The 16,412-nt window shown below is 44.4% G+C and overlaps 1 protein-coding gene across 1 annotated transcript in view; it reads left to right on the top strand.

Annotated features, from left to right (window-relative positions):
- Nucleotides 1-3,448: 3,448 nt before the first annotated feature.
- xpr1a (xenotropic and polytropic retrovirus receptor 1a) overlaps nt 3,449-16,412 on the top strand; it is a gene marked incomplete at its 5' end in the record, with an annotated part of 67,676 nt that continues 54,712 nt past the window's right edge. The window contains one exon of the mRNA XM_080547420.1: nt 3,449-4,087. Coding sequence (XP_080403546.1) covers nt 3,449-4,087 — 639 coding nt within the window. The remainder of the gene's footprint in view (nt 4,088-16,412) is intronic.

Below are 16,412 nucleotides of genomic sequence, written 5' to 3'. Positions count from 1 at the left end.
TAGACAATAGAATATCTACTTATTTAGATAGTTTACAACCATGTTTGTTTCATTTCAAACCTTGTATACTCGTAAAGGATTAGGATTTAGGATAAAGCAGTCATCATACCCAACATTAAATACGCACAAGCCATTATTGACATGAATAGAGATGTTACACACCTATCCTAGGCCTATCCTTTATGTTGAAAAGCTTACAGCAAAAGCAAAAAGACATGTCCCGTTTTTGAGAGTTTTTTCCCCATTTGGTAGTTTTCTGAGAAATAAAGTTTCACTAAAGTTTCTGTTCTCATTATTTTCTAGGATAACTAAATCCAGGTTTAATCTTTGGGGGACCTCTTCTAATGACCACATCTGTAACTGATGTAACTAGAGTCCATATGTCCTCCTCCACCTCCGAGACATCCTCTCTGCCTCTCAGGGGGGCTGTGCCTCTCAGGGGGGCTGTGCCTCTCAGGGGGGCTGTGCCTCTCAGGGGGGCTGTGCCTCTCAGGGGGGCTGTGCCTCTCAGGGGGGGCTGTGTCTCTCAGGGGGGCTGTGCCTCTCAGGGGGGCTGTGCCTCTCAGGGGGGCTGTGCCTCTCAGGGGGGCTGTGCCTCTCAGGGGGGCTGTGCCTCTCAGGGGGGCTGTGCCTCTCAGGGGGGCTGTGCCTCTCAGGGGGGCTGTGCCTCTCAGGGGGGCTGTGCCTCTCAGGGGGGCTGTGCCTCTCAGGGGGGCTGTGCCTCTCAGGGGGGGCTGTGTCTCTCAGGGGGGCTGTGCCTCTCAGGGGGGCTGTGCCTCTCAGGGGAGCTGTGTCTCTCAGGGGGGCTGTGCCTCTCAGGGGGGCTGTGCCTCTCAGGGGGGCTGTGCCTCTCAGGGGGGCTGTGTCTCTCAGGGGGGCTGTGCCTCTCAGGGGGGCTGTGCCTCTCAGGGGGGCTGTGTCTCTCAGGGGGCTGTGTCTCTCAGGGGGGCTGTGCCTCTCAGGGGGGCTGTGCCTCTCAGGGGGGCTGTGCCTCTCAGGGGGGCTGTGCCTCTCAGGGGGGCTGTGCCTCTCAGGGGGGCTGTGCCTCTCAGGGGGGCTGTGCCTCTCAGGGGGGCTGTGCCTCTCAGGGGGGCTGTGCCTCTCAGGGGGGCTGTGCCTCTCAGGGGGGCTGTGCCTCTCAGGGGGGCTGTGCCTCTCAGGGGGGCTGTGCCTCTCAGGGGGGCTGTGTCTCTCAGGGGGGCTGTGCCTCTCAGGGGGGCTGTGCCTCTCAGGGGGGTTGTGCTAGTGCTAGCAGTAACGTTAGCTTCTTCGGTGCTAACGGGAGCCTCACTTGTTTTTTTAGAAATTGTTCGAACGAATCTCTAAGCGAGGCCCTGAACTTCCTGAAGCCTTCCTTTCTTTTATTTTTGTTTATTTTTTCAGCACCCGATTAACATTTTCTTCCTCGGTCTCGTTCCCTCGGCATTTTGTACGTTGCACGCGCGCCCAAAATTCACGTTTCACGTAAGGTGTCATAGGGGGAAATTACTTTATATATTAAGCCTGTTTTCGTCACTAACAGAGCTAACTGTAGCTATAGTAACATCATCACCATAGAAACCAGCCAGGCTGTGCTAGCTAGCCTAGTTAGCTTCTCAACACTTGGCTTAGAACAGTTTGGGTAAAAGGTTTTATCTGACAGACTTTAATGGTTTAAAGGTTTTATCTGACAGACTTTAATGGTCAGTCTTACCTGTAACTGCCTCCATCGTTAACACCGTCGTGTAGTATAACAGTTTAAAACGTTCAAAGTAACATATAAACGTATAAAACTATATGGATATAGAATTGAAGTCCTTTATGTTGTGTGTCTTTAATCCCCGCGGTGAAACTGTCATATCGACTCGCGCTGGCGCAGCGCAAAGCCCGCCAAAGCAGCCTGTAAACAGGGTTGCCAGATGGGATTGACATATTCCTGCCTAACCACAGTGTAAAAACCACTAAATCCATTAAAAAAAAGCCCAAAACCTTAGATTATCAGAAAAACTCTAATTACTATTGGGCAGGTGCCCGAATGCTCCCCCCCCCCAGCCCAGTGTGATCAAAAGTAGCCCCATTAAGCTGCATGCACACCAGGTCATTGCGTTGCACGGAAGTCATTCATCTCAATGGGGCAGTTGCGTTGATCAGTTGCTTTGCTCTGCATTGCGTTTCTTGACCGTCAGGGTGCGCTAATCAGTCAAAAAATTTCAGCTTTTGCGTTGCGTTGGATCCGTTAAAACAACCGGAAGTAAACCGGAAGTAGTTTCTTGACCAGAGCTTTCGCCTCAGATGTAAAATCCGCCATTGGCGAAAATCTGTAATTTGGCTCTACAAGTGTTAATATGTCATTTTATGACGTTTTTATATGTTTTCAGGCGAGAAAGTAACCATATATATTCACAAAATGTGTCCAGTTTATCAAAATAACCTGTTTATATATCTTCTGTGGGAAACTTCGCTAGCAACACTAGTAGAGCTTACCGCCGTTACCTCAGTGGCTACTTCTGTGGGAAACTTCGCTAGCAACAGGTTCGCTATAGGCCTATATGATAATAACAGGATTCTTATCCCAGGATTGGTTATCTGTATTTGGAGGGAGGGAACATTTTGCGCCCTAAACATAATAAATAGCCTTGATGACTATATTACTGTCTCTGAAGCCAATATGACACCCATGACAAGGAAGGCTGTTTTGATTGCTTTGGTGGAGGAGAGCGTACCTGTCCGGCACTTCTGGATCCATCCCATCAATAGGACCAGAAAACAGCACGAGAGTACCACCGGCTGGTGTTGGAGCTCCGACTGTATGGAGAGGAGTTTCGTCGGTACTTTCGGTTGGACCGGTGCCAGTTCGACCTGCTCCTACGTAAAGTAGGTCCGAACATTACCAAGGCGGACACCTCGTACAGACAGGCCATCGGGGCTGCTGAACGGCTTGCCATTTGTCTTCGGTATGTATCAAAATGTAGAATACCCTATGAATGAATGAATGACCAAAGATAGCACACAATAGGTTATGTTTGGCCAGCTAGAACAAACCTAGAATTCAAGTTTAACGTTTAGGTTGATCAGTAGGTACATTCTAGCCCATGTTTTTGAATGTGTGTCAAAATATCAGATCAACCTGTAGACATATGGGAAACCATTTTATGCATCTTTAATACATATACAAATTAATCTACTGTATTCCTATAATTAGCCTATTAGGGATCATTTGAGCCCCCCCTATTGAGAAGCACTGCTGTATGTGTTGTGGCAACATGCCTATATGTAGTATCAGTAAAAAATGTGTGTAGAATGCATTATTGGTTAATTCTAAAACTTGTTTTTTTTAATTTGCAGTTTCCTGGCGACTGGTGACTCCTACAGGACAATAGCATTTAGCTATCGTGTGGGCTGGTCTACTGTGGCACTTATTGTGTCCACAGTATCCAGGGCCATATGGGATTGTCTTGTAGCTGAGTTCATGCCTGTGCCCAAGGAACAAGACTGGAGAGCCACTGCTAAGGAGTTCCAGGACATATGGAACTTCCCCAACTGTGTTGGTTCCATTGATGGGAAGCACGTGGTTGTCCAGGCGCCCCCAAACTCCGGGTCTGAGTTTTATAACTACAAGGGGACCTATTCCCTTGTCCTGCTGGCAGTCGTCGATGCCAACTACAACTTCCTGGTCGTTGATGTCGGGGCTTATGGCAAGGCGAGTGACGGGGGTACGCTCAGGGAGTCTGCCTTTGGTAGAAGACTCCAGGATGGCACCAGCGGCATCCCACCAGCTGCAGCACTCCCAGGGGCAGCCCAACTTGGTCCGGTACCGTATGTGTTTGTTGGAGACGAGGCTTTCCCTCTCAAGCCCAACCTGATGAGGCCCTATGCAGGGAGGCATGATCCAGGCACTCCAACCCGGATCTTCAACTACCGACTGTCCCGGGCCAGGTTGGTGGTTGAGTGCACGTTTGGTGCCCTCTCTGCCCGCTGGCGGATGTACAGGCGTGTCATCCCTCTGAAGCCAGAGAATGTGGAGGCCTGTGTGAAAGCGACCTGCGTGCTCCACAACTACATACTGAAGACGAGTAGTGACCGGTCCCATTGCCAAACCCCATCGGAGGCGGGTGTCCAAAGAGATGGCCTACAGGACCTCACTCGCACAGGGAACAACAACTCCACTATAGAAGCCTCTACAACCAGTGCTATGCACCCTCAATCAAATATTAATATCAAATCTTTACTGATATATATATCAAAATTGGGTGTATACCAATTATTTGTGACTTTGTGTCTTGGGAACAGGGAGTGTTTTGCCCTTTTGTGAATGCTGACTGTTTTACCCCAGTTTTAATCTTCAGATATATTTGTATGTTTGAAGAAAGTAACTCTTCTCTTTTGCAATGTTGGCCCATTTGGGGGGGGGGGGGTTAAGCCTTAAGACGAGGGAGCCTCATATACGGTCCTGTATAAATGTTACTGTGCTTCAAACACACTTTGTGGGGGGGGGATAATAATAAAAGAAATATTTGATGCACACAATAATGCATCTAACGTTTTGTTATGAACGGCTGACGGCGCAAGATAATAAGACTGTAGTAGCAACAACACCTGCTGTTGAGGGTCTGTGAGGGAGTGTGACCTGACAACGGGGACCATAACTGACCCCCCCAACCCCACCCCACCCCACCCCCTGTGTGTGGAACAGAGACTGTTATTAGTGTGTGTGTGTGTGTGTGTGTAGAACAGAGACTGTTATTAGTGTGTGTGTGTGTGTGTGTGTGTGTAGAACAGAGACTGTTATTAGTGTGTGTGTGTGTGTGTGTGTGTGTGTGTAGAACAGAGACTGTTATTAGTGTGTGTGTGTGTGTGTGTGTAGAACAGAGACTGTTATTAGTGTGTGTGTGTGTGTGTGTAGAACAGAGACTGTTATTAGTGTGTGTGTGTGTGTGTGTGTGTGTGTGTGTGTAGAACAGAGACTGTTATTAGTGTGTGTGTGTGTGTGTGTGTGTGTAGAACAGAGACTGTTATTAGTGTGTGTGTGTGTGTGTGTAGAACAGAGACTGTTATTAGTGTGTGTGTGTGTGTGTGTGTGTGTGTGTGTAGAACAGAGACTGTTATTAGTGTGTGTGTGTGTGTGTGTGTGTGTGTGTGTGTGTGTGTGTGTGTGTAGAACAGAGACTGTTATTAGTGTGTGTGTGTGTGTGTGTGTGTGTGTAGAACAGAGACTGTTATTAGTGTGTGTGTGGAACAATACAATCTGAATGCATATCATTAATATCAAATCCACTCTAAACTTGTGTTTTTCTTTCTCATGGATAAATTCTACCAACGTGAGCAACTGGCATAATTTGAATAAGGGTAGTTTAAATAATGACCCTTCACAAAAATGATTAACAAATAACAAAGCTTTTAATAAGCAAACATGGGGAAACAGTGGAGGATGTGGGTACAATAGTACCATACTTTTAGTGACACAGTGCCACCATTTGGAGTAACCAAGCACTAAGCAACATAATAAATAACAATAATATGGTTTACATTACAATAAATAAACAGCAACACAGCTTGTAACAAAGTTCAAAGTTCAAAGTTCAAAGTGTTCAAAGTGTAACAAAGTGTAATAAAGACCATTCATTCATTCATTCACAGTTCTGGCCTTTTATCACAGGCAGGCAGGCAGGCACACACACACACACACACACACACTCTCTCTCTTTCACTCACTCTAACTTGCTCCCCACACACACACACACACTCTCTCGCTCTCTCTCTCTTTCTCTCAGTCGGAGAGGTACACCCATGACGGCCTTTCAACAGCGTGTGGCTTATTCTGTAATGAAAGACAAAAACAACATCCAAAGGGTTAAAAACATACATCCACATCAGATTCTCCACTGATAAGGGGATGATTAAACAGAATGTAAAAAACGTACGTGGGAATTCTGCATTATATAATAACTGATGAATCTGAAGCTTCAACGCTGCCTTGGTTGGCAGTGGAAGCCTCCGCAGAATGAGGACAACCGTTTGACCAAAGAGGTCGTCTTCGTCGGGTGGTGTCTGGTTTGCCCTCATCTGGTCATCGTCCAGCGCAGCGACCACACGCTGTTGAAATGCTGTCATGGGTGTACCTGTTGAGGTGCCCGGAGCACGGTGCCTCCTCCTTTTAGGGCAGGGAGCTTGGGGGGTGTCTGGAGGTGCTCCTGCTGATGAAGCTGTTGAGGTAGAGATAACAGAAAGGTTATGGCAGCTCCTGTTGTATCCTTACTTAGGAACAACCCCCATCCCCTTGAGTCTTGGTTATTAAGCAAAGATACCGCTACGACTGCAGTATCAGTACATCAGTCAAAACAAAGTAGTGGCATATGTGTGAGTGCGTGTGCACACATTATTGAATGCGCTTGTCACCGGTTTTTACCAGATTGAACAGTGAAGTGTTGTACATGTGTCTCGGTGACGTCAGTAAACCCCAGTATGGCACTCACAGAGCTTAAATGGGCTACAGTATGTTTTTTTTTTTTCACCCTGAAGATACCGCTACATAATACCTGCTTCTGATGCTCCCTCCAACAACTGCTCGTCCTCCTCTTCCAAGCTCGCCAGTCCCTCCATCTCATCCTCTGCTTCCTGTCTCCATTCCTCATCCTGCTCTCTCTCCTCCTCATCCATGAAAAAATCCAGGAAATTTAACATTTTAAAAAACCGCCATGGTCGGCTGTTTGTGGCAGCCGAACCACTCTTCTTTTTTTTCTCCTTTCTGTATTGGTCTCTGAGGCTTCGCCACCTCTTCCTACATCTTCCTTCTGAAAAGAACAACAATACATAAATTAATTGTACTGTCATTCTAATCTACACTGTCACTAACTGAACACACACACACACACACACACACACACACACACACACACACACACACACACACACACACACACACACACACACACACACACACACACACACACACACACACACACACACACACACACACACACACACACACACACACACACACACACACACACACACTTCAGTTTAGTAGTAGAGTAGTACCTCAATAGCTGGCTACAGTACATGATTGAAAGTCGAATTTGAACTAGATGGCCACACACACATAGCATAGCTAACGTTAGTTAAACAAGGAAAAAAAGATTTACCAGGATTTATAACATAACCAGGCATTTGTTAATTTTATTTCGACACAACACAGACGGCTTGCTAAACATTAGCTAACGTTAGAGTTAGCTAGCTAGCTAGCTAGCAGCCTCAACATTTAAGCTTTTTAATAGTTTAAGCTTTTTAATAGTTTATTCACAAACCTGGTAGACGAAGCTCGGCTGCCACCTTCGCCCAAGCAGCATTCTTCCTGTTCGTGTCTCCGTCGTTTTCCCATGTTGTGTAGATCGCAGGTTCGGCAGAGACGGCAAGAATCAGTGGCCACTCCATTGTTCAAACTTTTTTTGTTGTTCAAACTTTTCCCGCTGCGTTGTTGCGTCTGCATCGCACGTTAAAGTACGTCAAGTCCATCCCACCAGGTTGCGCCAGAACGACGCAACGTTTTTATTTATTGTGGAGGTGTGTGCACATATTTTAGGCCTGTTGACAGTCAATAGCACGATGTTTACAATGTAACCTTTAGAATAAGTCAAATAAACATGTCAAACAAATATGTCTAATATTCCTGACAAATATAGAATACTGTGTTATTGATTAATGGACGGGTTCCTATGCTGTGTAGGCAACCATGGCATTCTCCTCTGCCCTACTGTCTCTTATTTTTCAAGATGTCGTGTATTCTTATTGATTATGAATCAAAGAACAGTTAGTTTAAGACACTTTAATTAGTTACAGGCAGATTCATACATTACATGCGTTCTCCATGGACATCAGGGTGGGAAGAGGGCTCTCTGTGTCCCTCTCTCCCCTTTCCCCTCCAGAGGGGAGGGGCCAGCGTGCATGTGTGTCCCTGCTCAACCCCCAAAGGTCCCTGCTGGTCATCTGTGTCCCTGCATGCCCTGGCATGTGTGTGTGTCTAAAACATACCACATATTCATACATAGATCATACATACTACAGAAATATACTACACATCCCCCCTCGGACCACCCAGAGGGTGTTCCGAAACTAAACGACCACAAAACAAAAACAAAAACACAAAACCCCACATAAAAAAAATAAAAAAAATAAAAAATATTATTTTTATTTTTTTTTTTTTTTAAGAAACAACAACAAACAGAAAAACTACACCAACACACAACACAAGAAGCACAATAACACAGACCAACCCAGGACCAGTATTAGGAACCAAAGATATCATAAACAAAAAATAGAAAACAACCAATAATAAAAAGAATTTTGAAAATAACAATCACAATTAAACTAAACACAGTTCATCATGCACAAATCAATACAGAAACTTCCAACGACCGATGTTTTCTTTGTCCTTGAAGCGTCGGGGTCAGAGGTTACTAGCACTTGTACCCAGTTGGAGAACAGCCTTTACCGCTGTCTCAGATTGATAACACTTCCATAGTCAGGAGCTTTCCATTTTCGTTGCGCTAGGAACAGAACCTCTCTCCTAGCTTTGTATAACCACCACATCACTTCTCAACTGACCTCAATCACACGATATAGAAACAAACAAACAATACACAAATAATGACATTCAGTTATCATAACACATAATTCTCCAACAGTAAGCATAGGACAAAGGGAATGCATTAATGCATAGATCTTCACCTCAGGTGAGGACTAGTCTTCTGAAAAGTTCATTAACGTGGACTGAGTGACTGATTTTCCAAAAACAGTCAATGAGGCCCTGCCTTCTAAGAAAGTCAAAAATCATGTCTGCTATAATAGGTGCTCCTATCTTGGCAAAATAAGTTTCCCATGCCCCTAAGACCGTTTCCAGCCATGCTATCATCTGCTGTCCATTCCCGTCGTTCCCTTTGATCTGCTGCTTCACTACCCTATTCATAGTCTTTAATCTTTTCCTAACTGGTCGTCGTCCGTCAGTGTCATTGAGGTTAAGGCAGCCGCCTGGTCCCCTCCCACGCTGATCAAGGTCTGGGGAGTCGCCCTCAGCATCATCTGAAGCATGGTGCAGGCACTCGCCAGCATCCCCAGTAGCCCAGGTGTCCAGGCTTTGGACACCCCCAGGCTGGACCTCCAGACTGTCAACACTCTCTGCTTCGTTGGTTTCTGGTTCATTGGCATCTGGACAGCTTTCCGCTGTCCCCTCGGTTTCAGGCACTGCCGGTAATGTCACTGGCTGTAACACTGGCATTGCCACTGGCTCTGGCAACACCACAGCATCTCCTCGTAGCTCCTCCTTCTCAGGTTCTCTGGGGACCTCGGCACCTGTTGGCACAACATCCTGCCTACTCTGTACATCCACCCCCCTGTCCACCACCCGTGGCCCTATTGGGGTAGGGATATGCCCAGACACCACTGGTGTACCCACTCTGATGTTGTTTCTCCAACAGACCCCACATTGACCTAAAGCATGGTCAATCTGTTCCATCAAATATGGACTCCAAAACCCATATTTCTTGGTAATCTTGCGTCTTACCTCCCCCCTAGCCACATGTGCTAATCCATGAGCTTCCTGTATTAACATGCCTAATAAATCTGAGGGTGCTACAACCAACCCCTCATGATTCCTCCATAGACCTGTGTCATCCTGACTTGCCCCCCTTGCTAGCCAAACGCTCTTGTCTAACGTAGTTACTCTACTCTGTAACATCAATAAATCCTCAAGTGTGACCATGCCCTGTAATTGCTTTTCATGTGTGACCAGAAGACCTTTACCTGCCTTGTCTGCTCCTGTAATGGCTTTGGCTGCATCCTCTGCAGCCCTGTTACCTTGTGTGACATGTGATGAGTCAGACCTGTGTGTGGCACACTTCACTATAGCTAATTCCTTTGGCTTCATCATGGCTTGTAACAGCTTCATGATCTGTGCGTGATGCTGTATAGGCGTACCATCAGTTCTCTTAAAACCCCGCCCCCTCCATACAGCTCCATTAAAATGACAAACATTATGTGCATAGGCAGAGTCGGTGTACACTGTCACTCTCCGTCCGGTTCCCAAGTTGCATGCTTCTGTGAGGGCAATCAATTCAGCCAACTGAGCCGAGCAAGGCTGAGGAACTGCCTCAGCCTGTTCTACAATAAACTTTGAATTTTGTGCTTTAACTAAGGAATACCCAGCGCACAAAGTTTCTCCTACCCCGTAACAAGACCCATCAACCCAATATTCTATATCAGCTCCCTTTAAAGGCAAAGCTTGTAGGTCTGTTCTATGCTTAATCACTTTGGCTGTCGATGGAATCTGAACACCGGATGGCACCGTCACCTGACAGTCGTCAGGTGTGCATTTTACTGTACAGTTCAATTGGCATAGAGCATCTCTCCCTAGCAGCCCTGTTGGCGTGTGTTCTGACACAAGCGTTGACAGAGTTGCTCTCTGTCCCTTGTACTCTAAGTCTACAAGCTCAGTTGTAGGAATCAGCTGTTTAATTCCCTCAAATCCGATTGTCTTCACATATTCTCTAGACATAGGGAGGTGCGTGGCGCCTTCAGGCTTCTGTGTCACCACCAGCTGGCACCTCCCACTCGGATCTTCCGGGCACCCCTATAGGCCAGCTGCTGGGCCTCCGTAAGGGTTCATCACTCCTGGAGCAGGTGTAGTAGGGGGCCAATATCCTCCTCCTTGGCTCCCCCCTGCGCCCCCCTGGGGCCTGTTGCAGCAGGCACAGGCTAGATGTCCATTCTGGTCACATTGGCATGGTTCTAGCATCTCCTTCCCTGCTGCTGTCCATCCCCCTGGTGGTGGTCCTTGGCCAGGCTGTGTGTACCTCTGGTATGGAACCGCTTGCACCCCTGGTGGCCCTTGTGGGTATGGATACCCCCCTTGTGGCCCCTGTGGGTAGGACTGGTAAGTAGCAGGATACCCCCCTTGTGGCCCCTGTGAGTAGGACTGGTAAGTAGCAGTCTGCACTCCAGGTGGCTGTTGCTGTGGGGCTAAAGCCTGCACTCCCTCTATGTTTCTCTCGCTTTCAGTCAATTGCAAATGAGTCAATATTCTGAGGGATTCTTCGTCTCGTGCCTTCTGTATCTGAATGTTCTTTCGATATAACTCAACTTGATGAGATACGTGGTCTATATAAACAGCTTTGTTCATGTGTCGTAGCCCCACCACTTCTGCTAGCTTATCCTTAACTGGGGTAGGAAGCCCTTCTTGTATTTTTTCCCTGATTATGGATTTTTCTAAGGGGTTATCTTCAGCGTCTTTCCCTGTCACACTTCTCCATTGAGAGTGCATACGGGCAATATAACCCCTGGGATTCTCATCCCCCCCCAGTGGCTTCACAATGATATTGTCTGGGTGAATGTGAGTAGGGTAGATCTCCCTGATTGCTTTCCACAGTTTGCCTCTGTTTGCTGCGAAAAGCTCTGGATCATAAACTGATGTATTGATATATCTATGAAGTCCTGCCTTCATCAATATTTCCTGCATTGTATCCAATCCTGCAATAAAAGCTAAGAGTCTTTTCAGGTCTCCCATCGCGACCTGCGTTCCTGTCAGTATCACGTCGACCTGTCGCGTCCACGAATGTCCTCCCTCTTGAAGAACTGGGAGTTTCTCGATCACTTCAGACAAATCTGTATGATGCCACGGATGATATTCCATCTTGTTACCCCGAATCAGCACTGGACAGTTCTTTAATGTATTTGATGACATTCGGTGACAATCTCCCTCTTTCTCCGGGCGTCTTCTCCCACCTTTCCTTTCGGCTGTGGCTATCATCTTCCTGCCCTGCGCGTTGTAGCCTCCATCTGCATTGTCGTCATCACTTGAGTCTGCACTGCCATCTTCGCTGTCATCTTCCTCGTCACTCCTGTCGTCCCCTTTTCCCCTTGGCTCCTTCTTCTTCTTCTGGGAATGATCCTCCAGTGCCTTAGCATAGGGAGGGGGACTGGGGGCAGGACACTGAGCTATTTTCTGTCCCTCTACCTTAAATAGATCTAAAATAGCTAACTCTAACTTGCGTTTCTCTGATCTAATCTTTCCTCTTTGATGTGCTTTGTGCCCATTGATAAGTATTTCCAATGTTGCAATTAATTGTAAATTAATGCTGCCCTCTTTCGGCCACGGCTGTTCAATGTATGCCCAACGGCTATTCCATTTCGTTGACATTTTGCTAATTTCCCTAACAAGAGGATTCATTTTTTCCACTATAGCCATAGGGGATAACGTAGCCAACATTCCACGATGTTCACTAATATCTTTTAACAGCTTCGTGGAATTCGACCCCATTCTACTTCGCTCAATATGCTGACAATATTCTATATTAGATAAGGTGTACGCTTCTTACAACCCACCTTATTTTGTCTTGTTTGCTAAACAAATGCTAGTCCAATATAACTGTATTAACCATCCCCACAAAAACCCTGCAACTCCAGAATAACAGACTTGCCTCTTGTGTATGTCAGTGCAGTATTAACTTAAATCTAATCTCTGTGTAAGTACTTTATACTTAAATGTGTTTCCTAATTGTTTATGAATGTGTCACTTAATTACTCATTCAATACTAATTACAGTTCTGGTCAACACAATTATTAAATCACAAAAGCTGGTCACACCTAAGTATTCACCGATCCACAAAAACCCTTTTACTGCTCAACTATCAAATATGTACTATTCTGCTATTCCTTAATCAAACACTGTGGAAATGACCTAACTAAAATAAAAGATGTAAATTACAAATATTAATTATAACCTGTAGAGAAATCGACTTGTTATTTGGAAGGAATAAAATGATTAATTATTCATTACAATCTGTAAGGAAATCGACTTGTTATTTGAAAGGAACAAAATGATTAATTATTAATTACACACTTAAAGAAATCGACTTGTCATTTGGAAGGAATAAAATGATTAATTATTCATTACAATCTGTAAGGAAATCGACTTGTTATTTGAAAGGAATAAATGATTAGTTAGAATTATTCACTATATCATCATATACATTGATTTAAAACTTATGGAATCAATCAATTGTTTTGGGAAACAGAAAATGAATGATCTGAATAATTAATTCAACTGATAAGTAATTAATTAAATTAATTAAAGTAATTTAATATAGAACAATCATTTAACCATCTATTTATTAATGTATCGGACTGTTTCATCGACCTCAGCTGTATCTCCCTGAGGATTTAGTGTTTTAAAATGTATTGTCGTATTTCGACCAGCAGATGGAGCTGTGCTCCGGCTAACGCGCATCGATTGCGCATGCGCCAACTCTTAGCCAAGGCTATGAATGTTTTAACCGTAACTCTAAACTATTTAAAACACCCCGAGATCAATTCACTATATCTCTATCTTTTCTCTATCAATACTAGTCTATTTGTATGGTTTTATCGCTATCTTTAAGAGATGAGCACTGAAATCCATCAAACTCAGGCTCCCCTCTAAAGGAATGTTCCACTGTGTGTCTGCGCTTTTTGCAAAGCAGAAAGAGGGAAGGGCTTTATTGTTCTTGAAAGCCCACGGCCGTATTGGGGCCTGCTTAAAACAATCTCTTTAACCGATTACTTTTCACGACACAGCAATATCTTTCAATCCAGTTAAACCACTATTTATCTCATTCAAATATTCTACGTTCACGCTTCCCTCACAAAGATGGCCTCTGTGCGTGTCCTTCCCCAAGGACAAAGAAAAATGGCGTCCAAGAATAGACTCTCCGACACACTGCAAATGGCGTCTAAATGCAAATGGCGTCTAAACTCCGCTGAAAGTACACTGCAACACCCTCATAAAAATGGCGTCTAAGAATAGACAAAAGAGCCTCACATGTTCTCCACTGCTACAATATAAAACAGACTACCCAGTCCTCCAACACATAAACACAACCTCACCGAATTTTACACAAACACACACACGATATTCCAATACCGTACAAACAAACCTTACCATTAAACACTATATTTTACAAAAAACGGGCTTCCAAGTCCGGCTCTCACCACCCACCCATCAGATTATGATTATGAAAAGTTTGCTTCTATTCCAACAAGATTACCGTTACACAGATTCTTTTGACTATAACTTATCTGAGATTTACAGTTTATTTTAAACACACCAATCGACTAGAGAGAGATTTCTGCAGAAAATCTACCTTTTTCGTCGAATTGAAGAGTCCGCACAATACTGTAAATTAAGTTATATTAAACTCCGTCGCTTGCTCGCCATTTACTGTCGTGTATTCTTATTGATTATGAATCAAAGAACAGTTAGTTTAAGACACTTTAATTAGTTACAGGCAGATTCATACATTACATGCGTTCTCCATGGACATCAGGGTGGGAAGAGGGCTCTCTGTGTCCCTCTCTCCCCTTTCCCCTCCAGAGGGGAGGGGCCAGCGTGCATGTGTGTCCCTGCTCAACCCCCAAAGGTCCCTGCTGGTCATCTGTGTCCCTGCATGCCCTGGCATGTGTGTGTGTCTAAAACATACCACATATTCATACATAGATCATACATACTACAGAAATATACTACAAAGATAACATGTATTTTTAAATAACAGTGTGTGGAAAATGAAACTGCGTAAGCCAATTGGAAGGTGGCATGTTGTTGCATTAGCAAAGGTAGTCCAGCAGGTGGCAGTATTCACACAGTGTTGATGTGTTGATGCGGCATCATTAACCTGCACCTGCAGCAGGCTGGGTTTATAGGGGGGGGCTTCTATGGGGGGCTATGGTGGCTTCGACTGGTCCATAAACCAGCACACTGCCTTACGCGCAAAATGGGAATGTCTTGTTAACCAAAAACAAGAAATAAAATCATTTGGATTAAAAAGATTGGAAAAAAAGATTTGAAGCAAGGGAGGTTGTTAAGAAAGGTCTTATTTGGTATTTAAGGGATTGTTGCTGGGTACAGATTAAATGGATTGTCTAAAACAAAACTAGGTCGGAGAATTAGGGTTGACTTAGAGTAGCCTCCAAGCCTCCAACTCCAATCCTTCTTATTTGAAAGCAGGCCTAGTTGTAAGGCCTGTATGAGGGGAACAGCAGATCCGAATAAACTTTTAACGATGCTCCCTCGTTATCTCCAATGGGCCTATTCATAAAAGCGTACCCTCTCCCATCTCATTATAGGTAACAGCAGCGATGACCTAGTAAGACTTACGGAGATCATTGTGAAGATTCATTGTGAAGTCTATAAAAGTTAGAGGTAATGGCATAAATTGGGGCGGTGTCTTTATAGTTTCATTCAAAGTTCAATCCTGTTTTAACCATTTATAATAACCATTTATAATAACCATTTATAATAACCATTGAATTATGACATCAAAATTTAAAAATCGTTATCAAACAATAACAGACTCATCTAGCTTATACTATTTGTAACTAGAGGTGCTGGTGCCAGAACACATTTAATGATGTGCCCGGCACTCTGCCATATTCCCAGAAACGCGCTCAGAGGATGAGCTCACCTCTATAACGGTAAATAAAAATGACGCCTGAACACCGCTGCATAACACGTTATCTAATAAATCAATATAATAGCATTCTTTAGTCTCTTTTCTCGTCGCTATTGTAACGTTTTCTGTAGAAGAAAACATGTTTTGTACATCGTAAAAGTGGGTGAGTGAGTATCTGAGGTGAATAGAGGTGGGTGAAGGCAAAATGCGTTTTCTGATGGAGATCAAAAGTGAATCGATGCGCAAACATCCCATGTCAACAAAGAAACGCTTGATTATTTTCATTTTTAGAGATTTTTTAGACATTTTTGATAGTCACCCCAGTTGTTTTCACAGATTATTTGTTTATTTACATTATCTGTTTTCTATTGTTGGTAAATATGTAAATACGTAAATAAATTTGATTTAATTTAAAAAATATTATATTAATATTGAAGTCAACTGCAGATTATTAATTATTAATCTCTGAGTATTGGAGAAGGGGTAGGATTAAATAAGCTTATGCTTCTTCCTACTCCTTTTCGGACATGTTAAGTAAATAGTGTTTTTGTTTTGTTTTGTTTTTCTTGTTTTTGTTTTTTGTTTTGTTGTTATAACTTTTTATTTTTTTCACATGTTCGAAATAAAGCTTTCATTCATTCATTCATTCATTCATTCATTCATTCATTCAATATGCAAGATAACAATTACACACAAACGAGCGCTGTGGACATACAGTAACAGTGCGCACTTTAAGGAGGGCGTTCCAACACCCCCCAGATCCCCCCTCCCTGTCACAGCGCGGTGACGCACACACGCTCCTGGCTGAGAGCGATGGCGGAGCGCGGTGCCCGCAGACCGAGTCAGACACCGCTCGGAGAAAGTCGTTGAGGCATTTTCACCGGGGCCGTTATATTATTGTCATCAAACCACCTGTTCCAAAGGGAGGGAGGCCTCTCCGATCGCCATCCCTCCCACGAA

Source organism: Nansenia antarctica (assembly GCF_963989245.1).
Source record: "Nansenia antarctica genome assembly, chromosome: 17".
NCBI classification, from domain to species: domain Eukaryota; kingdom Metazoa; phylum Chordata; class Actinopteri; order Argentiniformes; family Microstomatidae; genus Nansenia; species Nansenia antarctica.
This window is presented reverse-complemented; position numbering and strand designations above follow the sequence as displayed.